Genomic DNA, 17,034 nt, shown 5'->3' on the forward strand with positions numbered 1-17,034 from the left:
ATGGTTGCTGTCTAAAAATCTATATCACATTTATATAATATGGACGTACTTTGAACAGCGTTGTACATTAAGACAAATATGTAACTTTATAGAAAAGGGTTATAAATATTCCAGGACAACGATAATTTACGACAGCTTGAAGAGGTCATTAAACGATTTCCTACGTATCTTATCAGTCCTCTTAGTTTGAACTCACTGTTTGAACTATAAAAAAAACCCTAAAAAAACACGCTTTTAATGATTTATATTGAATGAGGGGGGACAGGGGGTACCCTTCTCCCTTCTCCCACCCCTCTTCTCCTTTCTCCAACCCCTCTTCTCCTTATTTTATTTTTTTTAATTTACCGGAAAAAAGAGAGATATTTTATTTTTTCATATTTTATTTTTTTCTCCAACTTTTTCTCCTTTCTCCCAGCCATCCTCTCCTTTCTCCTATCCCCTTTCTCCCTGTCTCCCTTACCCCTGTCCTCCCCCTCTCCCCTTAAGTGTTATTAACTATTTAATTTTTTCATGATCAACTTGATTTTGAATATCGAACCGACTGCTTCACACTTCAACTTCACATACATTTGCATAATCATCGATTTGTCCTCTGTTACGTACACACCAATCACTGACACCAATATTATCATTTAAAACAATGTTGCTATTTATAGATCTTTAAAATTACTATGTATACACTTATACGACGTGTCAGTCTGCAAAACACACGCCATTTTATATGGGCCTTCTGCAGATTGTTAAAGATCATTTGTTAAGAAAAGTAAGTAACTTGTAATAAACTTATCTGTCGTGCAAAAGCTTTTTTTTTTTGGTTGGTGCTTGTGTGTCATAAAAAAAAAATAAACATAGGCGAACAAGCGTTCAAATAATATCATGAATATAGTATCAACATGTCCAAGGTTTATTTTGTATGACCTTTGGACATCTTGATACCTATATTCCCAAATAATCATGCATGTTTATTTTGTATGACCCTTGGAGACCTCGGACATCTTTAAATAATACCTATATTTTCGAATTGAACTATTTGAACGCTTGTTCGCCCTTGTTTATTATTTTTGTTATGATCCGGACACAAGTTTTCATTCAGTGTTTAGTTTGTAGATTTATCATCATTGTTTACTATTTATTCCCACAATTGTGTTTTGAATCCATATTGACAATGAGTCGTAGAAAAATTGGTTAGAACCGACTTCCAAATGACCCATGATAATTATAACAAATGAGCAAATATGGCCGTATTTTCACCTCAAAAACTACTCTGTGTACAAACTGACCTGTGCAGTTTGGAAAGTTTTGAAGGCCTGGCATTCATAAGATATATATATAAAAGTTATATGCATTTTGTGTTTCAGAAAGATAAAATCGTTTACGGAATTAGTCTACGAAATTTTCAAACTACAATAGTACAAAAATGTATAAAAACAGCAATATATAGATGGGCTATTATTCATATATACAAGCAAGGGAAAACTTCGTGCTTAGCATAATTATACCCGGGTGTACTGTTTAAACTGTCCGTCCGTCCGTCAGTTCGTCCGTTCCATGAATATTTTTCATCGCCTCTCTCTCGGGAACTACATTAATTACAAAATTTGGGTGCGGGGTTTATATAAGTCAGGTATACCTCGCCATTGTCAAGAATCAGTCCGGTCGACATTGCGCATGCGTGAATTCAGATTACCCTACATGGATACAATCGTTATATAGAAGTTGTATGGAAAATAATCTTTAACAGACGATATTCGATTTTCTTCTCAGTTCTTTTCTTCACTGTTGAGATCACCATAATCCTTAATGTGTCTTCTTTTTAATGATATAAATTATTTTAAATTAATGTTTAAACTTAATGCAACAAATTTAGATTTTTCATAAAGGGATGTCAAATGGCTTACATTTGCCGTTTTTCTTGCAGAAAATGTCATTTTTAGGAAAAGTGGTCAGTTTTGAAAAAATAAATTAAATACTTTTACTGATGACATTCCTTACCTGTTGAGACCAAGAGAAAGATGAAAAGTTATAGTTTAAAGTGGTGTAGTTTATTTTTAAATTGGTTATTGTCTACTTGCACCAAATTTGATTTAAAAGTAGGCGATTTTAAGTTTTTATTCTATCAATTTCTATTTGACAACAGGATACATTGTTTGTGTAAACAGATAGCAGCCTGTTACACAATCTTATTTATACAGTCACGCTGAGACATAATAATTCATGTGATATAGTTTAAACGACGTTTTGTATTGACTATGTTTAGGGCTGCAGGAATTACAAACACTAAATAATATGAAATTCACGTTTTTATGATTGTAGTTAATTATAATCAAAGTTTTTGTTTGTGTCTGTTTTCACGTGCTTATAACCGATATTAAATAAAGTATGAAGATGCAATCGTAATCTAAACGCATTGTATTCAAAAGATGCACGTTCAGCTGAGTGTTTTATCAATACACAATCACTTTTTTTTTAATTAATGGGATTAAATTGCTTCTATTCATATTTGGTAATAAAAAAAAAAGAAGTTCAGCAGTAGCTGTATGATTGCATATTGTCAATGAGACAACTCCCCCAGTGACTATAGTTGCATTTTAACTGGTCCTTTTGGCTCTTTTTGTAACAATACTTGTATAACCTTTTTAATGCTATTTTTATCACGATTTCAATACACAATCTGAATTCGACTACTTGATACGGCAATTTAAAATCAGATAACAGATCTTTCATCAAAACTAAGTTTCTGTTATTAATTTCCTAAAACCAAGGATTTGTATAGTGTAACTATACAAATCCTTGCTAAAACTAAATATACGAATAATGTGTGCCCACAATACATTAGAAAGTTAACACCTTTCAAGACACGTTTTACCATGATGATATAAAATAAAGAAACTTGTTGGTGACTTAAATAATCGAAACTAACATATATCTCTAAATACAACAGTGTTCTTGTATAAATTGAAAATAAACTACTGTTTATAGAATTGGTTTGTCATTTTATTTTATCATGGGCCCAAGCTCTTCAACTGAATTAAAATTCATTGAACCGAAACAATATTAAATAAAAAGTCAATAATTTCATAAAAAAAAACGATAACGATTGTTAGCTTTGAACAGGTACTTGCATGACAATTAACATGTCAGCTTCAGGCTATATACATGTGGATATATGGTGGAAACGATGCTGGAAGCTTGTACTATTTTATTGAAAACAGGAAAGGGTCAATAAATATAAAATTTCCGAGATTTCATTTTCAGACATAACTTTATTTAATTTTATAATTTTAACGGGATGACCTACTCTCCACCCACGAAATTCACAGGCTACTACTATATAGGGTTCTGTAAACTTTAATTGAATAATTTGACTATCATAATGTATGAAACACTTTCTGTTCCTTCATAAATGATTTAAACAGAGCCATAGATATATGTAAACTACTTATTTATATCTCTGGTTTAACTTAGAAGTTAATACGATAATTTACAAAATAAGACGAGGTGGTATGATTGGCAACGAGAATGGAAACGAAAAATGTGTAAAAAAGATAGACAACAATCCGACCAAAGAGCAAAAAACGGCCCAAATCCACAAATTGGTCTTAAATGCAACACAAGAATATTCCGCGTGCGCTAGTTTGACCCTATACACAAAATTGTTAACTATATTTCAGCAAAAAGAACGCCACACCAAACTCCGCAACATAAATGAACCAAAGTTTAAAAAAAAAAAACTTGCACGCACGCACACACACAAGACTAACAAAGGCCAGATGTTCCTTACTTGGGACAAGCACAAAAATGCGGTGGGTTAAACGTGCTATATAACAGATCTCATGTTAAATGTCGAAACAATGAAAATAGGGGGAAACCCAATTAAACGAACTGGTATATGCTGAATCAATAACACCAAGAAAATAAATATTTCAGACAGCAAGAAACGACAACCACATAGTTACAAGTAATTTGTTCCTGGCTTTATAAAACGGAACTAGAAACCGTGATATTCAGCAGGGTTAAAATGTTTGTGAGTGCTCAAATGTATATATGTGTTATGAAAGCACAACACACGACAAAACTGTTGAAATTAGTAGAAAAGGCTTCCTTGTCAGATTGGTATGAAACTTATCTACAGAATACAAAAGATCTAAAGTACCGATTTGAAGATAAATAATCCACCAGTACACATCCAAAAAAATATTTAAAAAAAACAAAGATATGTGGTATAATTGCCAATAAGACAACTATCCTCCAAAGTTCAAATGAAGTGGACGTATTTAATTATAGGCAACTGTACGGCCTTCAACAATGGGAAACACATACCATTTAATCGGCTATAAAAGGCCCCAACATAAAAATATATAAAAATTATTCAATTGAGAAGACTACATTCATAACAAAACAATTTACGAAAAAAAATATGACCGACATTAACCAACAACACTTTATTTTACTCGAGGAATTGTGTTGTTATCCGCACTCAAAGTATACTGTTAAATTTAATAATTTTGAACTGTCGATGAATGTTTGAAATTATATAAAATGAAAGACATTTCGAATTCTTGAGGTACCAGTTATAGATATAGGAAGATGTGGTATGAGTGCCTATTTTTATTTATATGCATCTTACATTTACCAATTGAGATCAAACATCGTGAGACGTTTTAACTGGGACTTATAATCTTCTTTAGAAGTCCCGGGTTTCAACATAGATCGAAGATCTCTCCGGCCTTCAATCAATTTAACAAACTGCAACAAAATACAGAAAACATGATTCGAAATTATCTTAAAGATAACATCTGGTATTGGTTTTCACTGAAATTATCTTTACAAAACAGCGGGTGTTCGACCCCTCAATTGTGCGTCTTATCGCACATGTCAAATTTTCAAGTAACCTCATGTGGAGCGAGGATGGGTTATCGTCCTTGTCGATACAATTAATTGTTATCAAATTGAGTTATCTCCCTTAAACCGGACAGATTCTTGGCAATGGATGCCTTTTCCTGTTTACTGAAAACTTCCGGTACCACGATTTCCCGAGAACTACGAGAAAAACGTATTATCCTGCAATTGGGTGTCCTACTATACAGATACAGCCCTACAGATATCGCTATGCTGTATCTGTATACTATACAGATATCGCTTCTAAGCTCCGCCCACTGCCGGACTGAGTATTGTTTGAACCTGTGTGACCTCAGAATGTGTATTCCACTTGCATTCCAATGACGATGACACTTGTCGATTTCAAAACTTGAATGTGTATGATTGTGTTACAAAATCAGCCATGTCAATTTCAGCATGCATGTTTAGTGAAAGTCAAGTCTGAAGCGTAGGACAACTCGTACACTTCTGTTTCAAATTGGACTATGTTTTGTTTTTAATTTTTACTGTTGAAATTAGTTGTTATGTTGAAATAGATATTTATTCACCTTGAGCGATGTATTATTATTGACCATTCGAGATTCTTTTTTTTGCGAATCCATCTTCAGCGTAATGTGTGATTTTGATATTACTACGCGGGCCTCAAGGGATTACAAATCGAAAATAAATGCTCAATATGTAAGTTTTTGTGTTTTTCAAAACACAAACAATTTACAGAAATAATTGCAGGATAAAGACAATAACTGTTTAGTGTCTTTAAATATCAGCTGTATTTGTACTCGGCTCGAAACAGGTGTAGTAGCTCGCTAAAAGCTCGCATACACCTTGTTTCCTAGCCTCGTACAAATACAGCTGATATTTAAAGACACTAAACAGTTATTGTCTATATATCCCGAAAACAAGATTATATATCCCGAGAACAAGATTTTTAATTGTGTTATAGGTGTTTTTATTGTGTTTTTACTACTTTATACATTAATAAAGAATACTAATAAGAGATATTACTCGTTTTTATTCATTAAAAATGCAATTTCAGGTCAAAAATTCGATTTCTATGTCTTGTATGCAAAATCCTTGTTGAACACAATATGGCGGACATTCTAAATGTAGACAACTTAAGGTTCATCATAACAAATGGACAAATATGGCCGTATTTTGACCTCAAAAACTACTCTGTGTACAGACTTACCTGTGCTGTTTGAAAAGTTTTAATGCCTAGCATCCACTAGATATATAAAAGTTAAATGCGTTTTGTGTTTAAGAAAGATAAAATCTTTCTTGGTTTTTGCTGGGCATTTGTTTTCCTTTCTTCAGAAGGTGCAAAAATAAACAAACACCTGCATTACTTTGATACTGTCCACTCACTGACTCAGATAAATTCTTTAACTCACCTATAGTTGTGAAGATACCTAGTGTCCATGTCAATTAAGGACAATGAAAACAATACAAACCGGTTTTTTACCTGAGGGAGCATCTCATAGTTGTTCCACAACTTAGTCAATTTTCACACCTTTTGCATGAAGGAAAAAAAATGCCCATCAAAATTCAAAAGAGATTTTATCTTTCTGAAGCACAAAATGGATTTAACTTATTTATATCTAGTGGATGCTAGGCATTAAAACTTTTCATACTTTACAGGTAAGTCTGTACTCAGAGTAATTTTTGGCATGTAAATACAGCCATATTTGTCCGTTTGTTATGATGAACCTTAAGGTTCATGTGGACCCTATGGCTAAAATGGCCGTATTTTCACCTCAAATTTTTCTCTGAGTACCGGCAAACCTGTGCACATGGAAAAGTTTTAAGGCATAGCATGCCCTAGATAAATAGAATTCAAATGCATTGTATGATTTAGAAAATTCATAACTTAACTGGATTTTGCCGTACACTTTTTTTCGTCTCTGCAGAAGATGATAAAATTAACAAACAGTTGAGTTTACCTTGATATGGTCCACTCGGGTACACAGTTTAAATAACCAATTATTGTCAGGTATCTATTGTCCATCTAATGTCCATGTCAATTAAAAATGCTCACTTTAATTTTTACCTGTGGGGAAGTTCTCAAACCAGTTTCCCAACTTAGTTTATTTTGGCACCTTCTGTAGGAATGAAAAAAAGTGCACGGCAAAATCCTGGTAAGTTTTTATTTTTCTAAAACATAAAACATACTTAAAATTCATTTATCTAGGGCATGCTATGCCTGAATTTTTTTACAGATGCGCTGATTTGTCTGTACTCAGAGTAAATTTTGAGGTGATAATACGGCCATTTTAGCCATAGGGTCCACATGAACCTTAAGAAAATCAAAGTATTAAAAGATCTTAGAAGAACTGACAGAAAAGAAAAGTATCAAATGTACTGAAAGAATAGATTCTATTAAAATCATAAACCAAAGACCATAAATAGTTGAATGACACTCTTAGGTTATACTTATAGGTTAAACAATAGTTGGTCATGTTTTATGAAGATTTAAGCCCAAGGCGAAGCTGAGGGCTTTTAAATCTTCATAAAACATTACCAAGTATTGTCTGACCAATTTAGAACATATTCATACTTTCGAGTGACCTTACAAAATTAGACTTTTCCATTGTGATATTCAAACCTTTAAAAGAGTTCACATTTTATAATGAACCAAATGTAAAACATAGGTAATCTTTAGAAAATTTATGAAAATTTGCAAAATTCAAAATAATTTGTTTTAATGTTTGCTCTTTCATCTTTAAACAGAAAACTTACAACATTTTACCCATGACATCAAGTTTGGAATTTTCACATTTTTCTCGAGGACTATATAACAAGAATTTCTGAAATTTGATGTAAAGAGGGAAAGTCAGCTTTACCGTCTGATGAGTTTTCAATTGCAAAATATGAGATTACAAAAGGAAAGGCTATGGAATTTCTATAAAATTCAATGTTTAGCGTTGAATCATCACAAGGGTACATAATCTTAGAGACATATTTATATATATATGTGTGTCTGATAATCCTTAAGGAAAACCACAATTACATGTACACATCCGTAAAAATCGAATAACCAACAAAGTTTTATTTATTTCTCCAAGTGATTAGAACAATTTTCCAACAGTCAATGTAAGTTTTTTTTTTTTTAGAAATTGATTCCTCTAACATATTTTTAAACATGTCTTTTTCATGTTTTTATTGACATTACATGACGAATTTTCTGTAGATTTTGAGTTTTTCTTTGATATACTGTTACCGACTGTTTCGTAGATAATTCCCTTTTCTTGGATACTTCAGTGACCGTGCCGTTTTTTGTATATTAATTTAAATATATATTATCAGCTATGTTTAGCTGATGTCAAATCATAAAAAAATACAAAATGTTAAGTCTATTAGAAATCTATTTTTGTCACACCGGCCTTCGACGTAAGTGACGGAAAGCGAGATATATATAGATTCTTACATTGATACCAGTGGATTATCGGATTTATCCAATCGAGATAGTTAAATTATCAATTTTAAAGTCCGAGCCGCCTCGGCGAGTACTTTAAAATTTATAATTTAACTATCGAGATTGGATAAATCCGATAATCCACGAGTTACTATGTAAGAATCTGTTTCTCTAATGATTAAAAAGTCATTTTCTTTTTTTGTTAACCGAAAATCCCCTTCGAGTGCCTTTCTCATTGCACGAAGTTGTCAATTTCATTTAGCATATTAATCTATTGCAATAAAAATTCATAATTTCAAATAAAATTTGTAGATTTAGCTAACTAAGTCCTTATATTTGTATAAAATAACATTCGTTTATAGTGGAACATTGTTAAAACAATGAATTAGCTGCAATCAAAATTTGCTTGCTAGTCCCTCTCTGTGATCACAAATAGTTAACTCTGGCTCATTTCCCAATCAATCTATCATGAAGGGAAGTAATTTCATGCTAATTTTATTCATAGTCTATTTCAAAAATAATAAAAAGTTCTTTATATTGGTATGTAAAAATTTTAAACGTTTCAAATTTATGAAATTATATTCGTACATCAATTGTTTTGATACATCAATAACAAAAACTGAAATATATTGCATTGATTCATTTTGTAATTATTCAAAATTATATCAGAAACCTAAACATAATTATAAAAAAAATGAACCTGTTAAGGGGAGACAATTCTCGTATAACTTTTTCGAATTGGCACATAATACCACGGAATGTCACTCATCATACAAATGGCACATCCATATAATTAATTAACTGCGCAATCGCGCTCCACCTTCAATGATGATTCTGAATTATAAATATAACCAAAAGTTGTTAATCTATAGATAGTGAAGACTAATGAAAGCTAACCCACTGTAAACATATTTTTTTGCACTTTTTTAAAACTTCCTCAGGAAAAATTCTCTGGTCACTTGACTTTCATAGCTCAAAATTAACGTTTTTACACAATATTTGAACAAAGTAGTTACAGATTATTCGCTTCTCAAAGTGTAAGACGCAATAAAAATCGTATGCTTGCACAATCTTACCGAAATACGGATTTAATTAAGTCCTAAACATTTTGACATTTCTTCGTATATTTTGATCGAAAACCGGTTTAAACAAATCACACGTACGTGTTAAGATCCGACTAAATACCTGGGCGAGTTTATTTATCTACTCTATACTTACTCTGGTTATGTTAATGCCTGTGCGCGCGCAGTCTTTTACGTGAACGGAAAACTCGATACTAGAGTAACTCTCAACATGGAGGACGAAGTTGACAACAACATGCAATGTTTCATGTTCATACAGAATATGACGGGCCTAGAAAATCTAGCAATGGCTAGACACACGCAACTGAATAATTTAGCTATAACAATAGCAGCATTGCTCCGTAGACCCCATGTTCCACGGATTACATGCTACGCAGAAACAGTTATTCCAACATTTGCTCCTGTTGATTTTCAATCTCATTTTAGGATCAGCGCAGAAACATTCGAACAAATATTAGATGTTTTAAAAAACGATCTCGTACCAGATATTGAGAGAGGGAAGGAGCCCATTGCACCAGACAAAAAACTTCTTATATTTTTATGTTATATGGCAAATATGGAGTCACATCGTGAAATTGGACACTATTTTGGTGTATGCAAGGCTTCAGTTTTTAACGTAATCAAGACAGTTGTAAATGCTATATTAAATAATCTCTGTTACGTAAGTTATCAGTCTAACTACAGACTAAGTATAGCTAGTCATAATAAGTAGATCTATATTATTGTCTAACCAAATTAAATGTACAGTGCTTATATAAATTTCTTTATCAAAAATACAATTTATATCGATGGCTCTGTAGAAAGCTTCAAACTTCAAGAAAAATGTTAAAAAAACACCATTTTACTTTGAGCATTATCATTTGCTTATTCTATTCTATCTCCCCGAGTTTTAGAGGATGCAACACACGGTTGTTCAGCTGCTAATCCCCGCCATCCGAAAACAGACTATAGATTAAAAGGGATATTTTTTTTTTTTGAAAATATAAAATACCACATACGTATTTCAAGGAGTTATACCTATCAATCGGAAGCATCTGGACCAAATAGTTAGGAAAATAGAGAACCAAAAAAAAGCTTTTATAAAAGAAGGACTCATAACCAAATATATCGAAATAGGAAGCCAATTCCAAGCACTTAGGACATCTACCGTTTACAATCAATGACTTTTCTGGGACCGGTGGCAACATACCACTCCCTTTCACAAACAGATAAATGTGGTATTAGGGTTAAAGATTGTATAAGTTCAAAAATTAAATAGTTATGTATGCTACTAGTATTACATATGCAGTGGCGGATGCAGGAATTTTCGAAAGGGGGGGTGCTAGCCCAGGGCAAAGGGGGGTGCAGGGGGGGTGCAAACATATGTCCCGATTCAAATGCATTGATCGGCCAAAATAAAGGGGGGGTGCGAACCCCCGGAACCCCCCCTCTGGATCCGCCACTGCATATGTATTATAAAATAAAATTCTTTTTATCTCTCTCTTCAGTTGATCAAGTGGCCAAATCTCCAAGAACAGGATAGCATAAGTAGAGAATTTCAGCTGAAAAGTGGAATGGTGGGAATCATTGGTGCAATGGACGGCAGTCATATTCGCCTAGCATCATGTCCAAAGGGGGATTCAGACTACATCAATCGAAAAGGCTTTCCGTCCATGCAGTTGCAGGTAATATCATATATGTGCATCATGTTAGATTTTACCATTTACCTAGAATTTCGATTAGGTGATGTGCAAATTTGAATACCAATGAAAATTATTTAAGGTGACTGAAACATAATTTAACTTAACCCCATATTTTTTTCAAATCTTACTGCATGTATTAGTGTTTACAATGTGATGAAAAATTCAGAAGCTGTCATGAATTTGTCCGAACTGGGACTCAACTTTGTTTGGAGAAAAGTATTTTTTCTAGTATATAACAATTTGCAATTCACACGGCGTTTTTAGGTTTTAATGTATTGTGATAAACGAATGTGGCACACATCAACTGAACGTATTACCTAGTCTTATTCAATTCTCATTCCTATTTTCAGGCTGTTGTGGATCATAATCTTATGTTCCGTGATGTATACGCAGGATGGCCAGGCTGTACACATGATGCCCGAGTTTTTAGAAACTCCTCATTATCAGACAGGGCAGAAAATGGGAGAATATTTGGTTGCAACAAATTCCTGATTGCTGACAGTGCATATCCAGTTAAACCCTATTTAATACCTCCATTTAAAGATAATGGACACCTTTCAAACTTGCAAAAGAAGTTCAACAAGGTTATTTCATCTGCAAGACAAGTAGTTGAAAGGGCATTTGGCCTTTTAAAGGGTCGCTTCAGGCGTCTCCGAGAAGTTACGTCACATGAACCTTCAGCAATTGTTGGCATTATTGTATGTGGATGTATACTTCATAATTTGACAATAATTAACCACGAGGACATTGAACAATTTATTGATGACAATCAAGATGGTCACCCCAATGGATTTCAAAATATTTTCAGAAATGATAATGCTGGAGTTAGAGTAAGGGAAAATCTTATGAGAACACTAGCATAAGTTTTCTGTGAGACAATATGGGTTTAAAATGTAGAGTTCATTCAGAATGGCATTAGAAAGTGTTTTTGATTCTGTACGATCATTTTTGAAAATTAATTTTCAAAAAGAAGACAAGCGCTCAAGAACTGTCTCTATAAAATGTGACCTTGATGTTTGACAAACATAATAATAATAGTAGATATCCCTTTTGTGACTGAAGCTTTTTTCTGTGCATTTATAATGAAAATCCATCCAGGCAAACTTCTTTTTTTTTAAAGTTTATTCTGTAAAAACATCTTCAATTTTTATCTCATTTTAGAAATGGTGACTTCTGTGGATAGAAATTTGGAGAGGGTATTTGTAGTACCTGTATTACCACCATATCTTCTTTTTAATAAACCAAATGACCTCTGACCTACAAGTCAATACATTTCTGTGTTCTTTTTAATTTAGCTTCCATGGTCGTCCATCTGTGCAGGTTTCATAAAAATCAATCAAAGAAAACTTGAGTTATGGTGCAGAAAACATAGTAAAATGACAGATGGCCAGAGGAGTCTAAAGTATCTTTTTTGCACAACAAAACTTATAAGCAAGTATTTGTTGTCAACTGAAGATGTTTTTATTTTTCCAAGTTTATACTAATATAAATAAGATGTGGTACGAGTGCCAATGAGACCACTATCCATCCAAGACACAATGTAGTTAAGTAAAGCAATTACAGTACGGCCTTCAACATGGAGCCTTGGCTTACACCAAGCAAGCTAAAAGGGCCCAAAAATGACAAGTGTTAAACAATTCAAACGGGGAAAACCTACGGTCTAATTTATATACTAGTATTGAAAACCAGAAACAAACCAGAGGCTCCCTGGAGCCTGTATCGCTCACCTGTATTCCCATGAGGTATCATTGGATAACATCCTTAAAAAAAGAAACATTTACACTCCTATAGGTTTGGTTCAGAACCACCCAAGGACAATAGCTGCCAAGTTTGGTTCAAATCGTGTCAGCAATTAGATTTTTTTGTGATTTTCCCATAGGGTCCTATGTTAAACTAAGTTTGGCATTGGCGGCCATCTCGAATGACAAACTGGGTCATCGAACACAAATCTGAAAGAGGACCACCCAAGGACCATTGCTGCCAAGTTTGGTTCAAATTGGCCCAGTGGTTTCAGAGAAGAAGTCCTTTAAGTGAAATGTTGACGGACGCCAAGTGATGAGAAAAGCTCACATGGCATTTTAGGCCAGGTGAGCTAAAAACATGTATGAAACACACCAACAAACGACAACCATTGACATAAGGCTCCTTTCTTAGGGCAGGTGCATATAATATGCAGCAGGTTTTGAATGTTTTAACAGGCACCATCTTTCATCATAACCTGAGACAGTAGTGTAACATTACAACATAAAAAAGACTCACTATAAAAAATTAATTGAAAGAGGCGTAACCATTGGTGGCCTTAGGTCTTGTACATTTTGGTTGTGTTGTTGTCTCTTAGACATTTCATACTGATCATTTATGCAACTTACATGGATTATATATTTATATATATATATATCTTATAATTTTCAAGAATAACACAGTAATCATGGAAATGTTTAATCAACAAAATGGAAAAAAAAACACATTTTAACAGTACATAAACATATCTAAAACAAAAGTAAAAATTATAACAAAACTTAAATATCCTGTTTTATCAACAATTTCTGCACAACCTCATCTCACCTGCAAATCAAAAATTAACCCAGCCCATAAATATCTGTGAGGATCTGAATTTGGTTAAACAAATTTATCAAAGTTTAAAAAACTTAAGCATAGTTAACATTAAAATAATCGCAAAAAAAAAGTCCAGATATCTGAAAAGTACCAAATAAACATATTAAAAGAAATATCCAGAGACAATCTTTCTGGTAATAATATTGTGTGCCAATTTTAAAAAGATGCCAGCATTACTTTGACAATTTTATGGCAGTTTATAAAACTTTAATTTAAGGGTTAACAAAGAATTTTGTAGCAAAAAAGCACTTTGTCCAGTTATCTGCTAAATTTCAGAAAATTGTGATTTTATTTTTTTTAAATTTGAATTTGGACACCATTCTTAATATAGGAAAAGTTTTGTGAATATCCAACAATGTTTAACGAAAACACTTTTTGAAAGTATAAAACTTTAACATCACAGTAGATTTTTTGATAATCTATCGTCGTTATGTCGCCTTCATGATTTTTCGTTACAGGCGAGACAAAGAGCAAAACATAAAATAAAACTAAATAAATTCTATCCGACACATACCCTGATTTTTTATCAAGAATAATACAAAAAAAAACAGGAAAAACATTTCAAAAAGCAAATATATAATTTTCGATTTAATCCATAAATCTATATTTTTAACCAAAAATAATCTCACTAAAACATATATAGCTTAGCTATGATAGAAGAAACAATTTAAAATCACAGCTCCTTTGCTTTCGACCGGAAAAATAAAATGAGAACCCTCAATGTCAAAATAATTCAATTTATTTCTGTCCTAATCAGTCTCATCATTTTTACCTTTACCAGAAATTGACTTTTCATAGAGATCCAGAAATCTATCAAGTTTTTGAAGCTGTTTCTCATTATGATTCTTTATTTCAATTAATGAATCCTGTGCATTATCATTAATTTTTTCAATAATGTCATACAGATCACCCCGTTTTCTTTTTTTGGCAGACTTTCCAACAGAATTTTTTCCAGAACAGGATGGTTTAGCAATATTGTTTTCTCCCTCGTTAGGTTTAGCATGTAATTGAGCTGATGCTCCTTGAAGACCCGAATCATAAGATGCTTGCAGTTTTGTGGAAGCTTTGTTCCCATACAATTCATTAAACTTGTCATAGTGCTTCCAACTAACAGCATTGTTTCCAGTTTTATTGTTTGCATCAATAACCTCCTTGTAACGTTTTTTCATATTTTTCCATTTGTTTATTATTTGAGCAACAGAAATTTTTACCCCTTGTTTTTCCATTTTCTTTTGAATTTCATTCCATAGTGTTTCATGAGCCTTGGCACCAACAAATTTCGACTCTATATCACTTCTCAAAGTAATCAACAGAACCTCTTCCGACTGTGTCCAGTTGTGAACCTGAAATATCAAAATAATTGTGTCAATCTATCTTCTGCGGTAGAAGTTTCTTCTTCTATGTCTCCTTCTTTTTGTCATAATTTTGACTTTTTTACAGGCAAGTTTTTTTGATACAACTTCTAAGAATTCTATTTGAGAAACAAATGTTGTGCTAGATATTTGAATGCCATTGACATTTAATTCCCCCATTGACGAAGAAATAGGAGAAATGTCCTCTGATGGAAAACATTTAGTGGATTCCTCGCTATCCCTTGAGTATGAGTACCCCTTTTGGACAAAAGGTTCTATTTCATTGCTATCTAATGATAACACTGAAATGTCAGTCTCTGAAGATGGTGAAATATTTCGATAAAATTTTTGCAGAAAAACATCACAATTTTTGTCCATCATTACTTTGTCTTCATAATTGGCCAACAAATTTGGGTCATGTAACTTTTTCTCCTAAAAATTAAAAAAAGGTACAAATGAATAAAGAATGTGACCATGGGACACAGATGATGCCCCTGCTTGCATATAATATAAGGGGCATAACTCATGGACAGTAAAACTGATGCCACCCAAATTTCAAATTGTACTGTGTTTTGTGGTAATAAGCATTGTGTAAAAGTTTCATAACATTTGGTTGAGGCAAACTAAAGTTGGAGAAAGGAAACAAATTATGGGAGGTACATTCAAACAGACGGACGGGCGTACATACTGACATAATAAACTTGATGCACCCTTCCTTTAGCTGCGGGGCATACAAAAAATAGTGTTAATTGGAAACTTTAAAATAAAAAAATTATCTGTACCAAAATTAAAAGTTGTTTGCCTCTTATTTATTGTGTACAACATTGTTTTGTACAATATGACTGATGAAATAACCTAAGGGGGATGGAAAAGACAATATTGTCAGTACTATTTATCTTAATTTTTTACTAATATCAAAACTGACTATCATACTGTTTCATTAAGTTTCCAATGCTGATGAATAAAATTAAACATATTTGTAGAAAACACACTCTTTTGCGAGTATTTATTTACCTTTCCAATACTACTACTATTACAACTTGCACCACTTGCAGCACTACATTCATTCTCATCTGATATTTTCGCCTCTGGTATTTTCTCATCTGGTATGTTGTTTTTCCCTTCAAAAACCGGTTCTAATACCTGCTGCTTTACAGTAGGATCTAAAAATAGACAAAAGACAAACATAAAAAATGTACATGTCTTTCATGTTAACCTTACAATTTTATTATAAGAGCCTGAGGGCAGCACTTTTGCTTTGGTTTTGCACATTTCTGCATGTTATAATCCTGCTGGCCATGTAATTTCTGGAGATCTTAACATAGTTAATAATTACAATTTCAGACAACTTTTGTCTTAGGAGTTTTATTGTTATTGTCTTCTGTAATCAGTTCTATGGTGTCTTACCCTTTTGGCCACACAACATTTGATTTAGGAAAAAAAGGGAGGGGTAAAAAAATAGATGTTCTGTCTGTGTTTACCCTTATTGCATTTGGTCTCAATTGACCTCTTGGAAGTCAAATGGTTCTTGTCTTGATCTAAGACATGTTAGCTCTATTTTTTTTTAATTCTTATTACATTTTGAGTGTCCATTTAATTTGGAAAAAGGTTGGTCTATGTTAAAAAAAAATTATTTAAAAAAAAAATCCAAAATTTAGTGAATAAATTGTGTGAACAAGTAGTTGACAAAAAAATATGAAGTCAGTTTTCCTGCATACATAATAATGTTAAATTTGAAGGGAAAAAATATTTATTCAAGTGTGCTTAATATAGTGCTTAACATGCATTATACATACCACATTCAGGGTGTTTCAGCATCTGCACTAATTCTTTTGACATCCTGCAGCTTTCTATATCCCCTTCAGGATTAGTCAATTGTACCATAATCCTACAAGATAAAAAAAACGATAAAACTTTTTTTCTGGATTGTTTTAAGAAAGAACAGCAGATTGTACATTAGTACTTTCTTTTCTTGTACAATGTTTCGGGAATTCCGGAATTTAGCAAAACGT

At 32.8% G+C, this 17,034-nt stretch overlaps 2 protein-coding genes across 3 annotated transcripts in view; both read left to right on the forward strand.

Moving 5' to 3' along the window:
- The first annotated feature begins 668 nt into the window (after nucleotides 1-668).
- LOC134683084 (uncharacterized) overlaps nucleotides 669-17,034 on the forward strand; it is a 29,958-nt gene continuing 13,592 nt past the window's right edge. Inside the window, exon 1 of one of the 2 annotated variants that reach the window (XM_063542145.1) lies at nucleotides 669-763. The gene's annotated coding sequence lies outside the window, so the exon portion shown is untranslated. The remainder of the gene's footprint in view (nucleotides 764-17,034) is intronic. The other variant, XM_063542147.1, reaches the window with a different exon arrangement.
- On the forward strand, nucleotides 9,484-12,324 carry LOC134683083 (uncharacterized). The gene is made up of 3 exons (XM_063542144.1): nucleotides 9,484-10,033; nucleotides 10,860-11,036; nucleotides 11,405-12,324. The coding sequence occupies exons 1-3, from the start codon at nucleotides 9,584-9,586 to the stop codon at nucleotides 11,915-11,917; spliced, it is 1,140 nt and encodes a 379-aa protein (XP_063398214.1). The 5' UTR covers nucleotides 9,484-9,583; the 3' UTR covers nucleotides 11,918-12,324.

This window comes from Mytilus trossulus, chromosome 9 (genome assembly GCF_036588685.1).
Source record: "Mytilus trossulus isolate FHL-02 chromosome 9, PNRI_Mtr1.1.1.hap1, whole genome shotgun sequence".
In the NCBI taxonomy this organism is placed as follows: Eukaryota; Metazoa; Mollusca; class Bivalvia; order Mytilida; family Mytilidae; genus Mytilus; species Mytilus trossulus.

Coding starts and splice junctions, on each gene's coding strand:
- LOC134683083 (XM_063542144.1), top strand. CDS start 9,584: ATGGAGGACGAAGTTGACAACAACATGCAATGTTTCATGTTCATACAG. Junction 10,034..10,859: donor TATTAAATAATCTCTGTTAC/GTAAGTTATCAG, acceptor CTCTCTCTTCAG/TTGATCAAGTGGCCAAATCT. Junction 11,037..11,404: donor TTCCGTCCATGCAGTTGCAG/GTAATATCATAT, acceptor TCCTATTTTCAG/GCTGTTGTGGATCATAATCT.